This window comes from Choloepus didactylus, chromosome 3, assembly GCF_015220235.1.
Source record: "Choloepus didactylus isolate mChoDid1 chromosome 3, mChoDid1.pri, whole genome shotgun sequence".
Lineage (NCBI taxonomy): Eukaryota > Metazoa > Chordata > Mammalia > Pilosa > Megalonychidae > Choloepus > Choloepus didactylus.
The window spans coordinates 164,838,511-164,861,293 of record NC_051309.1 but is presented as its reverse complement, the minus strand read 5'-3'; the positions used below and the strand labels follow the sequence as shown (position 1 = coordinate 164,861,293).

General features: G+C 39.2%; 1 protein-coding gene across 4 annotated transcripts in view; it reads right to left on the bottom strand.

The window, feature by feature from the left end:
• FAM160A1 (family with sequence similarity 160 member A1) overlaps positions 1–22,783 on the bottom strand; it is a 291,232-nt gene that overhangs the window by 38,285 nt on the left and 230,164 nt on the right. For all 4 annotated transcript variants that reach the window (XM_037830813.1, XM_037830812.1, XM_037830815.1 and 1 more), the window contains one exon: positions 531–698. In XM_037830813.1, the coding sequence (XP_037686741.1) occupies positions 531–698 (168 nt within the window). The remainder of the gene's footprint in view (positions 1–530; positions 699–22,783) is intronic.

Sequence of the window (22,783 nt, the reverse complement as noted above, 5' to 3'; positions counted from 1 at the left end):
AATAATAATAATTGCAATTTAAGAGACAGCTTTTGAGGAGGGGGGCCTGAAGTGTAGCACTAATAGTGTAAAAGGACTTTCAAAGTAAATCAGAGTTCCAAACTAAAGAATGACTGCCTAAATTCACAACTTCACAGACTTTCATTCCAAAATACTCACAGACATAAATATGGTCTCTAATACCCAGACTTAATACCTCTGTGTCCTTGGCTTTACCTGCACATAAGCTCAAATGTTCCTCTGCATACTGCCTTCTCAGAAGCACATTCTGCTAGTTCTACAGAAGAAAGTGCCAACCCAGACAAGCAGAGAAAAATGTCCCACAAAAGGAAGTAAATATCACTTCCTTGCTAGCAGGACTCCTAATAGCAAAATACATTATACATTCATCTCTTTCAAAATATAAGAGAAGGTAATAGCTACAAGAGAAAAACAAGGAAAGAGAGAATATTTATAATTTCATTCCAAAAAGAAGTTCTTCTGAAATCTATTTTGAATTATGAATTCCCTTCCTCTAGAGCTCTCCTTACCCGAAAAGGGGTGTTGATTCGGCTCGTGAGAGTATCCAAGATGTGGACGTTCTCATGCTGGTGCAATAGGATAAAACGGAGGAAGATCTCAAGCAGTGCTGGCTCGGAGATGCTACGCAGGAAAAGGTCCAAATACGCAGTTGTGGTCATGACTTCCTCCACAGTTACCTGCGACCAAAGACAGAGTGAGCACAGGTGAGCACCCTCTTGATGCTATGAAACGTGCCTCCCCAAAGGTCCCCTGGCCTCACCACAATGACACCATCAAGGGAAGACATACCTGCCATGAGAACACACTTTTAAGAGCCTCAGCTGAAGCCCATAGCCTATTTGCATTCCCCAACGCCTCATGCTGCTTCCACCCCTTAATTCAGTAAGAGAAAAGCAAAGGCAAAGAGAAGCAATTCAAGTGTTCCAACAACTCCAATCATAAAATGCAGTTCAAATACCATAAAGATTTTATTGTTTAATCCAAAAGGAGAAAAAAAGATAATGGAAAGTATTCACATGTTCAGTAAAGGATTAATTAGAAAGCTCAGTATAACTTGTTTCATTATTAGTCATTCAATAAATATTTATTGCTACCTGCCATGTACAGGGAATGGAAACATCAGAATATGTTTTTTGTCCATCAGGAGGATGGGCTATTATTATAAAAAAATATATAATAAATGACAAATGAGAGGTATAGACAGGAGGTATGGTGGATACTCAGATGTGTTTCTGGAGAATTGCAAGTCAAATTTTTATAACTGAAAAATATTTATAAAGCGTTATATAAAGTGCTGTAAGAGCTTAATGCTTATAAAGTAATGGTGACTTTTTTTATCATACAAATTGATATCTTCCATCTAGTGTGATTTTCCTGCACAGTAAAATACCAGTCTTTCAGTGAACAAGAATCTAAAGTCAGGTTTTCAGAGAGCTGAGGATTTATTCCTTTAAACATCAAATTTTTAATTTTAAATGTTTTGATTGGAAATATTTTAAGAGCTAGTTTACACTTCTTTGTCCTCCTAAAAGGAAGATATAACATCTTGTGATAAAAGGGGTCATCATCAATTGTCTTACTGTTTGTAGTACAGAAATACCCAAACTTGGATACATGAAAATCATCAGGAAACCAGTTTACATTTTTAGATTACAACACCACACCTTAGAAATCTTAGCAATACCCCTTCCCTGTAAGTCAAATGCACTTGATGCTAAATGAAACAGATGACAAAACTCAGTGACTAAGTATACCTCCCCTCCTGTTTCCATCTTTTTTCTTCCTCCCTTTAAAAGTGTTAGCACCGGTTCGAGGTTGGTGGGTCAGTTTTGTACTGATGAGCTCGTCTTTCTGTTGTTTTCACTTGCTCTGGCTTAATCCGGTACCATCAGCCCGTTTTGAGGCCGAAGCTAAGAATGCAGAGGAGGGTCAGGACATAAATGGAGGCGAATCCTGCGAGATGCTGGTTTCCGGCCCTCTGGTGCGAAGATAATGGAGGAGCTTTTGGTAAGGTGACCTCAGAGGAATTTGAGAATCTAATGTGAGAAAATGTCGACTCGTAATTCAACGAAACCTTTTCTGCAAAACACCTTGCCGCAGTGGAATTCGAAGGGGCTAAGGAATTTTATTCTTGGAGATGTTGGAAAAAGATACCTGGGTCTGGAAGATAATTACTTGCAATATGCAGGAGAGGAATAAAATTGAAGAGTGTTTTTCTTAGAAAACATCATTTGTCAGATTTATCTGACCAAGAATTCCAAGAATTTGAAGATTTATATAATAAGGTAGTCAGATACATGGTTCCAATATGCATGAACATCAGTTACCATAGTTAAGTTAAATAACAACAGTCTGCTAAAAACAGAGTTAAAATTTCAGTTACCCCACAGTGCTGTGAGTAGCATCAAGTACAAACTTTGCTGCAAGCTCTTTTGTCCATAAATTATGCAAATAACAGATGTGCATCATGATCGATGGCAAATCACATTAATTCCTTCAAAGTCCGCTGGTGCTTGGTCACTGAGCATCTGTTACTCAGTTCATGTACATACAACAGTGTGTAGTCACTTGGCCTTGTCTTACGGTGGTAAATCCATGTGACATTTTACAAAAATGGATGATAGAGGGAGTTGGTCAACAAAGATGATGGGACCACGAAGAAACGCAAAGTGATAATGCTGGAAGTGAAATTGGATGTGATTAGAAGATTTGAAAATGGTGATAACAAAGCCAAGATAGGAAGAGACCTAGACCTGCATGAAGCTACAGTATGAACCATGTTGAAAAAGTCCAATGAATATAAAATACAAGGTAAAGTAGCTTTAACATATTTTAGCATAAATTGCACTAGGAACAAGAAGCCTCTCATGGTTGAAATGGACAGTTTACTACAATTTTGAATTGAAGACTAGTAGAAAATAAATCCCCATCAGTTTGACTAGCATTCAGATCAAAGCATTGAAGTTAGACGCTATGTTGAAAGAAAATGGTTAATTACAAGAAGACTGAAAAATAACATTTTACTGCCAGTAGAGGCTGGTTTCATTGTTTTCAGAAGTCAGCCTGAATTGATTAATGGTAAGCTATCTGGTGAAGCTTTTGGCTCAGATAAGGATGCTGTGGTGAAATGTGCCCCCCAATTCCAAGAATTACAGGCAGTCCTTGCTTTGCACAGTAGTACAGGACTGCATTGTGCAAAAAAATATGCAGGATTAGAATGGAATTGAAATGGAGTTACAGAAGGTATAGTTGACCATGGGAATGTTGACACTACTGCTGTTCAAAGACTAGATATGCAGCCAGAGGAACTTAGTGATGGTGACTTACAGGCATAAGTGAGGAAAGTGGTTGTGACGAAAAGGATGAAGTTGTCTCAGAGGAAGTGATCCTGGCAAGAAACTTCACATTACAGGAACTCTTGGGGACATTTCATGACCTTAAAGTGCAAAGGATAAAATTTTGGAAGCTGATCCAAACTTAGAAAGGAGTATAACAATTTGCCATGTCATCGAAAAGATGGTAGGTCCGTATCTTAAGGTACCTGATAAGAAGGAGGCAAGCACTGTTCAAATTACTCTTGATAAATTTTTTTACAAAGAAATAAAATTTTAATTCTCTATGTTTCTTAAGTTTTAAATTCAGCATACTAAATAGTTTACTTTTTTTTTTTTTTACATTGATAATAGCAGGAGAGTTTTTAATGTTTTGACGTAAATTTTTAAAAGTCAAGAACAACCATAAATATACAAGTTAAGTTTGTGTAGTCAAAACTTAGGACTGGACTGCCCACACTTAAAACAATCTAGAGAAGCTTCACATAAATACATCATGTCTAGAAACAGCTAAGTTTATCCTTACAGTAATCAGTAAATCAACATCTACTTTTCATATTACCTTTGTGTGCTATTAACTCAAAGTTTCTGAATAAAAATTTGTAATACTGAAAAAAAAAAAAAAAAAAAAAAAAAAAAAGTGTTAGCACCGTTACTGGCCCATTCCTTTTATACCACATTCCTCTTCCCTTATAGATTTCTCCTTTCAAAATTCACAGATCGGCTTAGAAACCACAACTACAAATCTCATACATAAGTGAAGACAGGCCCTGAGTAGACGCATCTGTGCATAAGGGCTTGGCAATATCTATTTTGGTTGTTTAAATTACTTAAAAATAAATCCTTGCTCTCAACTATATTCTAGATAGATAAGCCCAGATGAATAAGACATTACCAAATCAGTGTTGTCTGTTGCCTTTATTCTAAACAAGGCAGGCCTATACAATAAATTTGAATCCACTCTTTCAGAATCTATTGAAAACTCCCACAGCAGTGCCCTGAGTGGCCTGAGCACAGCATCAGAGCACAAACACCCTTCCCTTCCAGTTCAGCACCAATGCTATGAGCCCTTACACACTCAACACACCACTCTTTCACCTGATCAATTTTAAAGGACACTCTGTGCCCCAAATACAGCAAAGGAAAATAGGCAAGCATCAACCACTGGGCAAATAAACGACCTTGAGGAGAGTGTTCTTCATGGACTAGCCCTGCTTCTCAAACAAACTGCTCTGTCCTTGTATTTTATGGTGTTCTCTAGTCCTGTGCTCATGGCAGTGTCCTGGGACAAACACTGTGTCTTTTTCTTTATTACCCCAGTGTGGTACAAAGGGACTGGTACATAGAGGGTTCTTAATCAATGTTTCCTGAATGAATGTCAGCTCCCAAGGACCTAGCAATTTACATTTGCCAGAGTTGAGCTTAACTTTCAATTCCTTCCTATCCTCTACATGTGTTGGGAAGGCCCCAGAGAATGAGGATATTTTTTATAAAGACATAAAATAACTGATGTCATCAAATACAGCTAAGGGGGAAGTAATTCACAACCACAAACAGGGAGCTGCACTAGCTTACATCCTTTCTACTACTGCAATCTCAGGATTCTTTAACAGAAACTTAATCCAAACTAAGTTATGTAAAGTCTAATTCCCTAACAATCTTGATCACTAATCATTCTAAAAGGGCTATGTGTGTAGTTTCTGTAATATCATATTTACCTATTGAGCACTGCTGAACTGATGTGTCATGCAGAATTCTAGGAGCTGCCTTTGCACCAACAATGCAGCATCAGCTCCCTCCCCCCTTAAGTTACACATGACCTTAATAAGCTCAAAAGCACAGCGATAAACTCTACACGATAAGTCTCCATCTTCGGGAGCTGACATGAAAGGAGGGCGTTAAGCTTTTATGGTATACTACTCTCAGGCTGGATAAATGAAAAGATTTTCTTTCTTTTTAGAAATCAAAGCTGTCATTTATAAGCTAAGAGGATTTAAGAAAGCACTTGGAGGGGCAACATTTACATTACATACTATAAATATTAAAATCACAATTTAATTGAGCATCAAACTCTACAAATCAAGGTCACACTCACCTTAAACAAATACCAAAACTAGGAGAATCTAGTACCGTTCTCTTTCCCATCTCTTCCCTCCACCATATCCTCTTAGTCCTTAGAAGCCTTATATCCCAGAAAATCTTTTCCTGCCCCATTATCTTATTTTTCAGAGACTTCCTCTAATCCCCCCAAATACACAACCTCCTTAATGAGGATGAGACCAGAGCCTGTGATCACTTGAAAGATAAAAGAAGTTCTGTGCAGAATGTAAAACTGAAACTTAAACTAACACCCCAAAGAAGCAATTGCAAAATAAGAACCTAGCATCCTGTTTATGATCCAAGTATGAAGGAAAATCAGCTGTAATTTAAGTAAAACATTTTGCTTTATAGAAAACTGTCAATATTTATCTTGTTCTATAAAGAATTTCAAGTAGCTATAAATTCCCATAGAAATACAAGTAGAAATTTCATTCCATAGAAATCAAGTTCCACTTTTCTACCATATCATACACAATAAAGTTTAAGAATACTAAAGAATGTTATTTCTTACTAAAGGTGGAGCACAATGACCATTGTGACTGCAATAACCTAAGAAGAATTCAATTTTCACAAATAATTCTTGACAAGAATAAGCACACCCATGACCCTGAAGTATATATCTCCTAGGCCCTCTGATGTGCTTACTTTTCAGTCCAAGTTCTCTGATAGAGACCCTACTAGGGTACTTGATTTTTACTGCTATCAAGTACAGTTTAGTTCATCCTTTGAAATAATCTCTTTCTTTGCCCACTTTCTCCACCCTCCACTAGCCCTGTCTTTGTGTCAAGCACCCTTCACCAATCCCTTAAACTGATGTTTTTTCAAACTATAGTTTGAGACCCAATAGTGGGTAGTGAAATCAATTTGTTGTTTCACTAATGGTTTAGACCAGTTGCAAATAGAAAATATCAGAATACACTATGTATAGTAAGGGTAAGTACTGTTTTCTAAAATTTTGTCGACATATTTTGTTTAAATTATATATAAGGTAATATGTATGTATATGCTTTGCTTATTATTCAGTAAATATATATGCAAATGTATAAAATAAATTTATGACCGTGAGTTGTAGTCAAAAGCATCTGAACAACTGAAATACTTCAAGCAAACAATCCTTTCTGCCATCCTTTCACCCACCTGTTCTCTTCACCAGTTTTCTATATTCCAGGCTAATCTCCAACCTGTTCTGGTCTGGAAGAAGTACAGGCATAGTTGAGATCCGTTCTCTGATCAGGATTTCAACTGAATTTTCAGCCAATCTACTCCTTTTTATCTTAGCCTAAAAGCTCAAAGTGCATTTTTATTTTTTGTCAAAAATTCAAGCTCCCAGAAATGGACAAAATAGACAGTCTATCTTCTTTTTAAAAGGGGAAAGGCGGAAAGAGAGGAAGTGATACCATATGTCACATTCCACTTCTAAAAAGCCAACATGATAAAGAAATTAAGACAAGAACCAAAACTAGCCATTACGCCCAAAACAGCAGCACATTAACTTAATGTATAGTGTAGGAGTGAAATTAAGCATATAGACATTCTGACCTTTCTGTAACAAGCTCTAGTTGGGCAATTCCATTTGCATTTAAATTAGTACCAGAATCCTACCTGCAATGGCAGGTTTCTGTATGTCCTAAAAAATAAATTTCCCACCTGCTAATTGTTTTTTGGTGATCCAGTCACAATGGAACAAACAGATGGATCCTACCTCCTGTCACTCATGCAGGTGGCAGGCTGTGGGGTCAGATGACACTTGCACCCTCTCCAAGTAAGAAGCCATCTTTTCTTGGCTTTGCCTTTGATAACAGGGGAGAAAACTAGTTAGGCACTGGTTTGTCTGGGTCACCCATGAGCCCAAGCCCAGTTAGGAACAATGAGACTCAGGTGAACCTGGCCCACTGAAAGCAGCAGTAGTTTCAGGAAGGGAAAGACAGAACTGGATCACATGAAATGGGCATCAAAGGGCCCTTACAGGAAACCCTGCCTGCTGTGGCCAGAGAGAAACAAGCTGAGGGACAGGCAGGAGGCTTGTCCACCAGAGTGCAGCCAAGGGCAGCAGCTGGATGGGTTCTTCACAGCCATCTTCTTTCTTCAACGGACACAAAGCACAGTGAAGAATATTGAAGTGCAGAAGGAAAGACAGAGACTCTGGCTCTCAGCAAGCAGCCAAATATTTGGGACAAAAAACCCTGCAATTATTCAAGGTCCGAAAATAGTCTGCAGTTGATGACTCAGACTCCTTCCCTCTGGCCCCCTCACACCTCTCTTCTGCTCCTCGATTCTATGGACACTACCCCCAGAGGCAGGCTGGAGAGGTAAATAGAGGTGATGTCCAAAGCCAGTAATTTTGTCTACTTATTCCTAAAATACTTGAGGGAGGAAGAAATTAAAACCATGGCTACAATAATGACTTCAGCAACACATTTTGGGGAGAAGATGCTAAAAAGAAAAGCCTATCTCTGCCCTTCTTTTCCAACTTTTTTCAATGTATCTGTAGTACTTTTATAATTAAATATAATAAACTTGGACCTTCTAGGGGAAAAAGGAAAGAGTAAAACAAATGATTTTTCAGGATCCTTCCAAACCCTGAATGGTGAAGCACCTCTCCATCTACCCAGCAGAGGGCAGGGTTGGAGTCTGCAGGGGAGAATGGCGACCAAGCACCCGAGGTCCACTCCAGAGGAGGGCCGCGCATGCTGCATGGGCACTGGTGAACTAACACGGCCGCGGGCTTCCTCGCTGCGCACACACCTTTACGTTGCTCGCTTAAGCACCCCATTGGCCCAAACTCAAGGTGTGTTAATGAATACCCTTCTTACTGACTACCCCAGTATTTCAGATTTGGTTGATTTTTTTTTTCTGCTGTTTCTTTTCCCCTGTTTGTGATCATTGTATAGATTACCTTGTCATGACTAGTATCAGCTAAACTGGATGCTACACCTTTTGGAGTGTCTAATCCTTCCTGAGTTCCTGCAATGGGAACGAATCAGAAAACTACACTATTCAACAAACTTTTGTTAAAAGCACACGTGAAGCTCTGCACTAGATGCTGGGGATGAAAAGATGAGCGAGATATATTTCTGAACGTTTTGCTCTTTTTAAGCAGAAACCAAAAGTACTGGGAAATTCTAATTTAAGACCTGTACATATGTGAGATCTACACCAGGAGTTACCGAGTAATGTTAGCCTTGCAGAGAAAACAGAAAATGAGGCTCAGAGGAAGAAGAGAGACCTATTTACAGCAAGAACACAGGCTTTGAAGCTAGACAAACCTGAGTTCAAATGGTAATATTCATTAGCTGTATAACCTTGATTGTGTTATGTAATCTCTCTAAGCCTGTTTCTTCCTCTGTAAAATGGGGATAATCCATTACCTTAATAGTACTGAGAAGATTAGAGGCAATATGCATAAATCTTAACACATAGAAGGGACTCACTCACTAAAGGATGGTTATTTATTTTCTGATATGGGGCATCCACCTTAAACAAGCTAAATTGGAGCAAGAAAGGACCAAGATGTTGCAGAGAGGTGATTGGTGGTAAAAGAACAAAATGCATCCATCTGCAAATCTGGGGGGAAGTGGTAGGGGAAAAGAACAGTAGCCCTTACAGAAAATGGCCTCTTCTGCTTCCAACACCTCCCTACCCCCAGCCACCTCCATCTCTTGCCATTTCCTTTCCAGGTATTTTGCAGAATCAGGAGATGTTGAGGTGATCACAAGAGATGGACTAGGGCACCTTCAAAGAGGAAGTATATCCTAGGACAGGCTGAAGTAAGGGAGGGAACACTGGAATTCTCTAAAACATTTTTTCTTCTGTAATTGCCAGTGTCAACCAGCTCAAACCTAGTTCTAATCCCATAGACTCAGGTGAACAATATTTGAGAGGAGAAAATAAAGCTGCCACTGCCAACAAGAATGGCCCTATGTCCAATGGGTCCATGCTGAAAATGTACTGGCCAAGTTGAAGGATTACTGTCCGTAAAACATCAACATTCTAGGCCCTCTCTCTCTCTCTAGCTGAGCCACATCGGTGGGTGAACTCACTGCCCTCCTCACTACGTGGGACCCGACTCCCAGGGGTGTGAATCTCCCTGGAAATGCAGAATATGACTCCTGGGGATGAATCTGGACCCGGCATCGTGGGAGTGAGAATATCTCCTTGACCAAAAGGGGGATGCGAAATGAGACAAAATAGTTTCAGTGGCTGGAGATTTCAAATGGAGTCGAGAGGTCACTCTGGTGGACATTCTTAGGCACTATATAGATAATACCTCTTAGGTTTTAATGTATTGGAATAGCTAGAAGTAAATACCTGAAACTATCAAACTCCAATCCAGCAGTCTGGACTCCTGAAGATGATTGTATAACAATGTAGATTACAAGGGATGACAGTGTGATTGTGAAAACCTTGTGGATCACACCCGTTTATCTAGTGTATGCATGGATGAGTAGAAAAATGGGGACAAAAACTAAATGAAAAATAGGGTAGGATGCGGGGGATGATTTGGGTGTTCTTTTTTACTTTTATTTTTTATTCTTATTCTGATTCTTTCTGATGTAGGGAAAATGTTCAGAAATAGATTGTGGTGATGAATGCATAACTATATGGTCGTACTATGAACAGCTGATTGTACACCATAGATGACTGCATGGTATGTGAATATATTTTAATAAAACTGAATTTAATTTAAAAAATCAACATTCTTTCTCTTGCCTATCATAAACCTTTCTCTCCTAGGAGGATTTAGGAAATGGCTATTTCAAAATTTGTAACTTCATTATAACTTCATTATAACTTATCAGAGTGTAACTGAATATATGATCCATTATATGTGAACCTCATCCAATAGGGTTTAGCTATTGAAATACTTCAAATATCACAAAAGAAAGGTATTTCATAAAATGGCTCTGAGGTCAGAATTAACAGGGAAATTCTAGGATATTTTAGCTCAGAAGCAAAGATCTGGAGAGTATTTCAAAGAACACTTTTTTCATCCCTTTTCCTGTTTAGTAATTGTTCTGGAAAGAGTCTTCCTTTTTTATTCAAATTTCTTAGTTGCAAGCCCAAAAATAACTGTATGAAAAACAATAACAACAATAGCACATACCAGTTACTGAGTACCTACTGTGCAATTAAGGAAAGCAAATGGTGTTTCAGCTCTTTGAAAATACAGTCTTCCAAGGACTGACTCAAAATAAACTAAGCATAAAAGATACTCATCAAAAAGACACTGGGGTAAACTCACACAACCATCAGAAGGCTGGAGAAGCAGGCTTAGAAAAGGGACAGGAAAGAGAAAGGCCAGGAGCAGCTAGGATTACGACCTAAACTACGCGACAGAACCTGTCTGGGGAGGACTCAGCTTGTACCACTATAGCCACCCCCACTGGATTCTGGATGCTGCATGTGGCATCGCAGCCACAATCAATCCTGTTACCTGCATGTTGCTGCCACTTGTGCCAATGCAACTTGAAGAATTCTCCACTGTTTCTGCTTTATTTGTGTCACGGGCTCCCAGTTGTAACTTACTGGTCAAGCCTAGACCACACAGCCATATTCTGGCTGCAAGAGAGGCTAGGAAAGTGAGTACACAGCCTCTTCAGCTTCCAAGGTAAGAGGCAGATTCTACCCCCCGACCCCCACCACGAATACACACCAGAGGAAAGGAGGTTTTGATGCTGGGCAGCCAAAACACAAACATCCAACACACCTTTCTAAATTTTCCAGATAAGGATTACAGAGTTTCCTTTGGCAACACAGTTCAACTGGTAGCTCACCAGCTTTTGAATCAGAGTGCATGCGTAACAGTCAAGGGAGATTCCAGCTGGCACAATTTAAATTGCATCCCACCCTGCCCTCAGGTTAAGAAGTGGTGATGGACAAATGTCCCCCAGAACAAACCTTCCTTTCCTATTCTGAAATTCTTATTAAACCCCCCCAGTTCCCTCTTTTCTAGGTTAAATCAATTCCCTTTCTTGATTTTCTTAATGCTTTGATCTATACTTTAAGATTGCAAACTTACTGTAGAAATGGCAATGTCTGACACATCATGTGAATTCTCAAAGCACTTGGTGCACAGTCAGGAACTAAAGACTAATCAATAAATGTGTTGAGATGGAAACCAGCAGCCCAGTTAACACTTGGATTCACAGCCCATGTTGGCGATGCCTTCATTAGCAGAGTAAGGTAGATTAATTTGACGATACCTCAACAGCAAAGAGAATTTACCTTTTATAATGAATAATATTTCATTGAACATATAGAACCTAACTCATGCCATGCCCTTCAATTAGTGCAAACTAGAAAAGTGATCCATCGGGGAAACAAAAAGTGTTTCCTCAGGCTTCCTCCTATTTCTCATCTTGATTAATTGAATTCTGATGAGACTGACTTTTAAACCCAACAGTAAAAGAAAAATTGTCATGGGCCAAAGTCTCAACCAGCAGTTTCTTTAGAACAAAATGTCTGAGAACAATTACAAGAAGGTGGCATCTAGTGCCCCTCTTAAACCCAAATCAATCTGCTTGCTGGGTTAAAGGTATTATTTGGTGGTAGAATTTTATGTGTGGACTAGTTTTCCTAGACACCAAAACTATAACAAATGCCAGCTCTTGTGGTGAAAGATAGATTTCACTCCTAGCTTATTTTCCCAGAGAGTTGCAAAGACCTCAACACAATTGGAAGACTCCGGTTTCTGCCTGAATGAATTCACTAATTCTAGTAATTCCTGTCATTTTTCTCTGTTATCCGAAACCTGCTTATCCAATAACAACAGAAATATCCAGTGTCCAAACCTGGCACTGGATAATCACAGAGAAGCATCCTGTCAGAATTATTTCTTCTCTACCTCACCTGAAATGCAAGTCAGACATTAAAATCAGGAGAGACTAGGGCATTAAAAAAGTTAGTAGAGGGCAAGAGAAAATTATACCAAGAAGGTAAAATAAGCAGACTAAACTTCCTTTCTTTTTTCCTTTTTAGTTTTCTTACAATTACTTGAAGAAAAACTTGCAGGGCATTTGTTGCTGATAAATTTTTAATGTTCTCTTAGGAGAGTACAGGGAAAGAATAAAAGATTCACAAGTTTCAGACCAGATTCTCCTTCTCTCCACATTTGCTTCTAAGACAAATACCACCTGGCTACCTTAGACAAGGTGGAATTTTGTGTGAGTTGTTTTTTTTGTATTTCTCTATTTGGGGGGTGGGGGGTGGAGGCGGTGAGATCCTTCTTATCTTTTCAAATTCTGATGCTTAAGAACTGAGTTCTTTAGTACACCATTATCTCCCTCATGCACTTATTGAAATTTAATAAAAAAGAAAGAAGGAAAATCTAGTTTGCCATATCAAATCAGAAGTAAATGTAAGTTTAATTTATAACCCTAAATTTCCTGTCCAAAAAAGCGAGAGAAGTGACATGAGGTAGCATGGAGAGGTCAGAGATGCGAGGCTCTTCGGTACCTGCAGACTGGTTCAAACTCAAAAATTTACTGTTCGCACGTGTACGTGTATATGTTTTGGGTGGGTAAGGAAGGCAGTATTCAGAAAGGGCATACTGTGGTTCACTTGGAATTTGCTTGTGCTGGTTTATCCACCCCCTTCCCCACCACATAAAGTTACCACATATTTTTAACCATTAAATTTAAAGAAAAACATTCACTGCAATTATTAACTTACATAACTCAAAGAGGGTTAAATAACATGCCATCTCTTGAAGAGACACATGCTCCTGATGGTAACTATATGACTAAGCAAAAGAAGAAAAATACATTAAGACTAGACAGATAACACCAATTCTTGCTTTAATTATATGTTATTGATACTGAGCCTTGTGTATTTGACACCCTAGTGATAGTTTCCACATTGGTAAGACAATAAATGCTGTTTTGTCATTTAACTTCCATAATTTGAAGTAGTAAAACTAGGCGAGAAGAGCTTTACTAGGAGAATGGGCAGAACCAAGTAGGTCTAGAGTCAAATGCCTTTTGTTAAGATCCCCTCTAGGATACTTGGGACCCAGTGTTTGAGCCAAAGCCAACCCAGCATTTCTGCAAATTAGCAGAATGGTCTTCCTGGGCATTGTGGTCACCCACTACACGCCTGGACTCACAGCTTGGTAAGGAGATAGCTTAGCTGGAGCAGAAGATGCCTTTCTACCAATCAGATAAAGGTGCCCCTTCCTGTGGGTGGACACAGCCCCATGCCAGGACGCACAGTCTGACAAGCGGGATTTGAACTTCCTCTCCTATTTGCCCCTCAGCAGAGTGTCCTTGTATAACTTTAGGCAGTAGTCCCACCCAGCCTGCGTTTTTCCAAGAATAAAAGAAACTTCCAGCTTCTTATCAATTACATATTAACAAGTAATATGTGTTGATGTTTGTGGCAGTCATTGGTAATTGCCTCCTCAATATTCATTCTCCCTTTCTTCCTTGGGAATAAATCCTAATTTTATAGCTAAAAAAAACTACATTTCCCTGTTTCCTCTGTACGTAGGTATAGCTTTATGACTATATCCTGGCCAGGGGGTAGTAACCAGAAGTGGTGTACAGAATAGAAAAGGATCTTAAAGCGAATTTTCTGATTCAAATTGACACACAATTCTCTCTGAAAAGAAGACCATTTGCTTTGTAAATAAATAGTTATACAGATTTCATCCCAGTAATTAGAACTGTGCCTGGCAAATATTGGGTGCTCAAAATATATTTGTTGAATAAATGAATAAATAATGTTTTATACCAAGAGAACTCCAACTAATATTTGCAGTCCATGATAAAACAGAAACGTAATGTCATAAATAATCTCATAACTCATTTTCCAAATAATCCTCCAAAGCAACAGAATAGTGTTTTCCAAACTTTTCAAAATGATGACCCATCATAGAAATATATTTTACAATAATAAATACTTACCATTAGTAAGTGCAATGCACTGATATTTTCTATTTTATTTTTAACTATAACTAACCAAATTGACTTAGCGACCCATTAATGTGACATGACTTATTGTTTGAAAACTGTTTTAAAATATATATATATATATATGCACTAACATCTGCTAACTAATAAATGGCGTCACCTGTAAAGTTTGATTTTTTTGTTAAAATTTTACATGTTTTAATTTAATTAAAAGAATTAGTGATAAAAATATCCAAAACTGATGGTACTATGAACAACTGATTTTACACTTTGGATGATTATATGGTATGTGAATATATCTCAATAAAATTGAATTTTAAAAAAATCTCCAAAACATTCTGCTTATTTTGCCTTTGGTATCTCTGTACTATAGTTAAATATGATGACTGATATCTTGGTATCTCTACAACCTACAACAAATAAGGAAGCAGCACTGGGAATACTGGGACCGAGGAGGAGCCAAGAGCTGGCTAGGGGACCTGTCCTCCTCCTGTATGAACACCCTGCTCTCTGTTCCACGCCAGCAAAGGGCAGCATTCCCTCTCAGGATTCACCAAAGCAATGCTGCACTTTCTCCAAACTTAGCCCGTAACTTTTCCCCTGGGTGATAAATACTTGTGTTAACTGTTCTTTCTTGTTGCCAACCAGGAAATCAGAAGTGTTCTTCCTTTCTAAATGGAATTCTCTCCAGCTCTAAAGATAATAATGTAAAGAAGAAGGCGGCATCACAGGATAGTAAAAAATGGTCTGCAGTGGAAATATAAGACTTGCATCTTAATCCTTGGTATCTGCTAACCTTGAGCAAGTCAAGTAATCTTTTGGTGTGTCAACTACTGCAGCTTTAAAATAAGCATAGGTCTTCTGACCCGCATGCTATATAAACTAACACAGTAAGTTTACATATGTCAACAAAGGAGGTTAACAGTGAGATTTGGTGAAAGCTTCTGTGAAAAGTGCTTTCCTCCACAGATTTTGGTGAGAACATAAAGTGAGAATCTATAGGATAATAGAAAAGCACTTTGGAACATTTAGAGGACTCTCTAATGCAAACATAACGCTGCCACATAAGCTTTCTGTGACTAATCTAAAGTTAAGGAATTATAAGAACACTCATTTCATTTCCTCTTATTCTTCTCAAAAATATTAAGTTCAAAGACTCTGAATGTTTCTTTTCAAATCATAAGCCTTAGTTTTCTCTACTGAAAAATGATGGTGCTGAACCTTCTCAGCTCTGAAAATCTGAGATTCTTTGATTCCGTGTAAGTTACATGAAACTAAGAGCTAAAATCAGTTCTTTGTCTTGATAATTTTATTTTCCAGTAACTAATGCATAATTCTATTCTATAGAAGCGATAAGGGTGCCAGTCACTTTCTTTTGATTCATTTATTTGACCAATTGCACATTTACTGAGTGCTTTTCATGCATACATGATAATAGCAAGTGAAGATACACAAATGAAGTATAAGAAACATTCTGTCCTTCAAGGTACATACAGACCAGTTTACAGATAAAGATCACATGATAACAAGTGCTAAGCTACATGCTACCAACTGAAATCTCAGTAGCAGTTTAGAGATGAGAGAAATCAGTGTGAATTTAAGTGCAAAGTGGCACTTGTACCGAAACTTAAGGAATGGGCAGATTTTAGACTGGACAGATTTTAGACAGGCAAACAGGATGTAGAAAGGATAATACAGCAAGAACATGGGAACAAGAGTGAATTGTACAGCGGTGAGGACACTGATCTGACCTCAGATTTGTGTTTGAAATCATGAGGCAAAGGAAGGTTAATAGTTAAAATGGAACCCAATTAGGAAGAGTTTTCAAAATCAGATGAAGTCTGGATTATCTTCTGCAGGTAATAGGAATCATTATAGGTTCTTGGGCATGGGGGTGACATTTAAACCACCAATTTGGTTGTTAAATATGAATTACTACTTTCAAATTTGCTTATTTTCTAAGTTGGATTTTTCTAGAACTGATAGGAAAATCGAAGTCTCCAATTCTAATGCTTCCTCCCACATGCAGGATCTCCTCTGCTTGGTCTCTCTCTGCTTCCCTTAGTAACTCTTCTCCAGATGACAAAGAGTAACTTGTCATTTTGATGAGTGTGGGGTTGAATCTGCCCCTTCCTCTCTCTTTCCACCTAGAAGCAGGCTACCAGGAGGGCGGGGCAAGATGGCGGAGTGGTGAGGAGCGGAATTTCGTCTCTCCCCTAGAGCAGCTGGCAATTACCCAAGAACTACATGAAACAGTGTTTTCGGGGTCTCCAGTAACCAGTCACACATTGGACACAAGTTTGGAATTGGAGGAAAAGCTGAGATCGCAGAGAACATTGTAAGTTCCCCGGACCAGCGGTCTGGCGCCCCTCCCCACCCAGACCTCACAGACTGTCTTGCTGCTGGCTCCCTGAAAGGAGGGAAAGAAAAAAAACAAAAAACAGCAATCTGCTGAGGGCAAGAAGGGAGGCTCAACCCAGCCTCAACTGCAGAATTAATTAACAAATTAATTAACTAACTTTGGGAGCTGGGGTGCTAAAGAAGGGCTGGGCTCCATGAAGTGGGGGCACGTAAAAGCGGGCACCCATTCCCAGACTCCAAAAAAGCCATTTTTTTTTCCCCTACATTTTGTCCCTTCTGGCTTCTCACTGACCCCTTATCTTTTTGCATTTCAATAGCCCCCAGCAGAGGTGGAACTGAAGCAGTTGGAGAGTAATTATCAGACAATAGCCCAAAGCATATCTTTAAATGCTCTATTCTGACACTGACAAAACTTCCAGGCTAGGGAAAGACTTTTAAAAGTGACTCTTTTTTTTTTCCCCTTTTTTCTTTTTCTTGATTTCTTTTCAACTTTTTTTTTTTTTAAATCTAAAAGTAATACATGTGGTTATTTTCTATTGGAAAGCCCAGGTTGAGGGACTAGGCTGGGCTTGGGGGAGACAGAGTACCCACAGTGTCTTTGAATTCCATATTCACTACTGAAGGCCTCCACCCCCGTCTTTAATTGGCAACTCAGGCTGACCAAGGAATCTACCTGGAGAGGCCCCAAAGAGGAGAGGGGAGAAGGGAATAGTGCCCCTGAGAGACAACTGGAGTTCTGAGGATTGGTAGAGTGGAGGGAGGTCCAGCTCAACTGGCATCCTCCTTCTGGGAATTCAGACCCCAGGGGCTGGAATTCAGATTCCGGCTTCAGTCAGCCATGCCCCTAAAAGGATCAGAGTCACCAGGAGAGCTAAAGTCTACATACCTCCTTACACTAGTGGGGGAGCTGCGGGCTGGCCAGCGCCACCTGCTGGACAGGAGAGGAAAAGCACCAATTCTAAAGGCCTCATAGGAGAGTCTCATTCTCAGGAAAACTCCATACCCTCCCAGTGAGACCTGGGCCTCACTAGACTGGGAAAATCTGACTAGGGTCGACCATATCGGAGGAGACCCACTCACAGAAAGGTTACATAGAGGCAGAGCAAGAAACAGAAAAAACAAGAGGGGAAAATTTCTGATCAACTAAATAGAACCTAAGTTAGAGGTCTGGAATAAGTTGAACTGAATAACAGAGGCCAGAGAACAAAGCCAACCAACAAGAAAACCACTAGGTAAAAGACAGAAAACAAGCTCCAAAATAAACTAATCAAGAAAATCAGATGCCTAGACAACCTAAGATAACGAGCCATACCAGGAAACACGAAAACATGGACCAGCCAAAGGAACAAACTAATAGCTCAGCTGAGACACAGGAGTGGAGGCAACTAATGCTAAATAAATTTGATGAAATGAAGGAAGATATAGCAAAAGAGCTGAAGGATATAAAGAAGACACTGGCTGACCATAAAGAAGAATTCATAAACTTAAAAAAACAAATGGCAGAACTCATGGGAATGAAGGCCACAATGGAGGAGATGAAAAACACAATGGAGGGACACAACAGTAGATCTGAACAGGCAGAAGAAAGGATCAGTGAACTGGAAGACAGGTCATTCGAATTCATACACACAAAAGAACAGATGGTGAAAAAAATGGAAAAATATGAGCAGGGTCTCAGGGAGCTGAGTGACAACATGAAACGCACAAATATACGTGTTATGGGTATCCCAGAAGGAGAAGAGAGGGGAAAGGGGGCAGAAAGAGTAATAGAAGACATATTCACTGAAAATTTCCCAACTCTTATAAAAGACAGAAAATTAGAGATTCAAGAAGTACAACGTACCCCAAATAGAATAGATCCCAATATACCTACTCCAAGACACTTACTGGTCAGATTGTCCAATGTCAAAGACAAAGAGAGGATTCTGAAAGCAGCAAGAGAAAAGCAATCCATCACATACAAGGGAAGGTCAATAAGACTATGTACAGATTTCTCTGCAGAAACCATGGAGGCAAGAAGACAGTGGCATGATATATTTAAGATACTGAAAGAGAAAAACTGCCAACCAAGAATTCTATATCCAGCAAAACTTTCCTTCAAAAATGAGAGAGAGATTAAAACATTTTCAGACAAACAGACACTGAGAGAGTTTGTGAATAAGAGACCAGCACTACAAGAAATACTAAAGGGAGTGCTACAGGCTGATAGGAAAAGACAGGAGAGAGAGAGTTGGAGAAGAGTGCAGAAATGAAGATTATCAGGAAAGGTAAAAGGAGAGGAAAAAATAAGATATGACATATAAATTCCAAAAAACAAAATGGTAGTAGAAAGTACTGCCCTTACAGTAATAACACTAAATGTAAATGGATTAAACTCCCCAATAAAAAGACACAGACTGGCAGAATGGATTAAAAAACAGGACCCATCTATATGCTGTCTACAAGAAACTCACTTTAGACACAAGGACAAACATAGACTGAAAGTGAAAAGGTTGGAAAAAGATATTTCATGCAAACAACAACCAGAAAAAAGCGGGAGTAGCTATATTAATATCAGACAAGTTAGACTTCAAAAGCAAAACAATTAAAAGAGACAAAGAAGGACACTATATATTAATAAAAGGGTCAATTCATCAAGAAAACATAACAGTCATAAATATTTATGCACCAAGCCAGAATGCCCCAAAATTCATGAGGCAAACACTGTGATCACTGAAAGGAGAAACAGATACCTCTACAATAATAGTTGGAGACTTCAATACACCACTCTCATCAATGGATAGAACATCTAGACAGAGGATCACTAAAGAAACAGAGATGTTGAATTGTATGATAAATGAACTAGACTTGACAGACATTTATAGAACGCTACATCCAACAACAGCAGGATACACTTTTTTCTCAAGTGCTCATGGAACATTCTCTAGGATAGACCACATGTTGGGTCTCAAAGCAAGTCTCAACAAATTTAAAAATATTGATATTATACAAAACACTTTCTCAGACCACAATGGAATGAAGTTGGAAAGAAATAAAAGGCAGAAGGTCATAAAATTCACAAACATATGGAGGCTAAACAACACCCTCTTAGAAAACCAGTGGGTAAAGGAAGAAATTACAAGAGAAATTAGTAAATACCTCGAGGCAAATGACAATGAAAACACAACTTATCAAAACTTATGGGATGCAGCAAAGGCAGTGATAAGAGGGAAATTTATTGCCCTAAATGCCTATATTAGAAGAGAAGAGAGAGCAAAACTTGAAGAGTTAACTGCTCACCTGGAGGAATTAGAGAAAGAACAGCAAACTAACCCCAAAGCAAGCAGAAGGGAAGAAATAACAAAGATTAGAGTAGAAGCAGGCTACCAGCAGGAAGTACACATTCTCCCCTGCTCCTTCATGCCACAAGTTCTGCAAGGGTGGGTCACACAAGAAGGAGTCTGTGATGGTCCAGTGCTGCATCTGGGAGAGTCTGTCTAATTCTGGGGTTCAGTATTAGGATACCTTGTCCACAAGTATAAGCCCTATTCTCTAGTATCCATTTTATTGATAATAAAGGTGCTATTTTGGTCTTCCATTTGCCTCAGTCATTTTTCTTGTTTCTCAACTTGTCAGAACTCAGAAGGGGAGGAGAGTCACTTTTACAACCCAATTTGACTACAATGACTTTTTTTCTGAAACTGCATTACATGTCTCTCAGCTATGCAGATTCAAGTTACACTGATGCACAAAAATGCTTTATACTCTAGGCCTAGTGCATCAATGACATTACACCATACTCCAGCCACTGCCAACTTATGGCAAATGACAAAGGTGGCACCAAGATAAATGTATGGCAACACACAAGTAGTCCTAGCGGGAGCCCTGTACAATGATTCACAATTGAGGGCTGTTGTATTTGGACCCTCATCACCCTCTAGTACCCTGTCCCAGTGGCATCTCCTCTTCTCAGGTGCCCAGTGGTTCAATGCTTTCTGGATGTCCAAAGCCTACACCATTCCATGGCCCCAGGAATGACTTCTACCAAAGTAATCCCCAGATTACAAAATGTGAAATGGGGTTGGTGTTGTACTCTAGACCTCTCTAAGTTAAATCAACAGCATGACATAAGATGAATGATCAGTGAGATTAACTCTTCTAGGTAGTAAAATTTAAGAGAATAACATATGATATGACTTTAAATTACAGTATGTTGATTATGTGAAGATAAAAATTCTCAGTACACCATTCCCATCTGGGCCTCTGTCAAACCCCTTGCTATCCCCCACTCAGCGTACTAGAAGGGCAAGTGGACATATAAGCGATAAGCTACCTTTACCCAGGCACCATTTCCAATTCCAAAGGATGGAAAAAAATGTTTTTTACTATTACTATTATCATCATTCTCATTAATTACTACTAGTAGCAGTAGTTCCAGAAATAGCCACCATTTCCAGAGTCTCAGCTCTGAGCCAAGTACTGTGTTAGGTGCTTTACCGTTAAAACACCTTGCGTTAATTCACCTTGGCTCTGGAAGGCAGGGATTAGGGTACTGATCTTACAAATGAGAAAAGTGAGGCTCTAAAACTTACCACACGGGGCAATATGGCAGCATAGGGAGGTGTGGAATTTAGTTAGTCCTCTGGAACAACTAGCATATAACCAGGAACAACTAGTAAATAGTCTGGAACAACTGTTGGAGACATCTGTGACTGGACACATATCGTACACCACTCTGGAATGGGTGGAATGGCTGAGACTGCAGCATAAAACTGTAAGAAAAGCTCCCCAAACTGCAGAGCTGGCACCCCTCCCCCATCGACATGGCAGGCTGAGCTGAAACACTTCCCTGTGAGAAAAAGCAGCACTCTACTAGGAGCAAGAGAAGGTAGGTCAACCAAGCTCCAACTGCAGTTTTAGTTAACGAATTTGGACTAAAAATTACAAGCTACGAGCATGGATAAACCCGGAGCAAGCAGGAAAGGAAATTGGAGTTTTCTCCTGGCAGAGAGGAGGTGGGACTGATGGAAAAAAAATACAAAAACAAATAAAAATAGAGGCTCTCTGAGTCAGCTAGCTCAGAATACTGCAAAAGGGCTGTGTGCCAAGACAAGGAGCATACAAAAGTGGGCACACCAACTCTGGGTTTTGACTGGTAACTGGGAGGCTGGGGACTGGAATCCAATGATGTACAATACATTGTCAAGGGCATCACTCAGCAATGGTTCTCAACCCTGGCTCCAAGTTGGAATCACTTGGGAGCTTTTAAAACACATCCATGCTCATGCCTCACCCCAATTCAGTTAAATGAGGACTTCCAGGGTTGGGGCCAGGCATCTCCTAGTGATTCTGATGTACACCAGAGTGAGAAGCAATATCATAAAGCCTCCTGGTCATTATGAGCATAATTATGACTGTACTAAACACATGCCAAAGTGCCATTTAAAATATTTCAGCTGATGGAGTAACAAAAAGAAAAACAATTTTTACTGAGCTGGAGTATTTTGGTTCATATGAAGATGACCAATGCCACTTTTTCCAAAGGAAACTTGGGCCCCAGTCATTTCAGATCCCAAGGCACAGTCAACAGTGAGATCTCCCCAGCTCATGCTGCCAGGTGAGTCATCAAGTTATCCCCTTGACAGATATCATCTTCTACCACCTGTCACACAAGATAAATATTTTGCAGAGTTTGTGAAAAGATTCAAAATCTCTATTGAAGTAAAACAAAGGCGTTATTTGGAAGCTTCCAAAAACTTCATTTATCCAATTGGGTACCAAAATACTGTACATTCTGGAACCAATCAATTGCCCAAATGAGCACTAGAAGATTTCCAGGAACTGACTAATTGATTAGGATTTGACTAATCTCAATTCTGATGGGAAGGTCCATTACAAGGGAGCTGATGTTTTGAATTAATGAGTAAAAAAAAATTCAAACACTGGTTGAAAAAACAAGGTTTATATATATGTTATTCAGTTCCTTACCCTCTGTTCCAGTTTGCCAATGCTGCCATTATGTAAAATACCAGAAATGGATAGGCTTTTATAAAGGGGGTTTATTTGGTTACAAAGTTACAG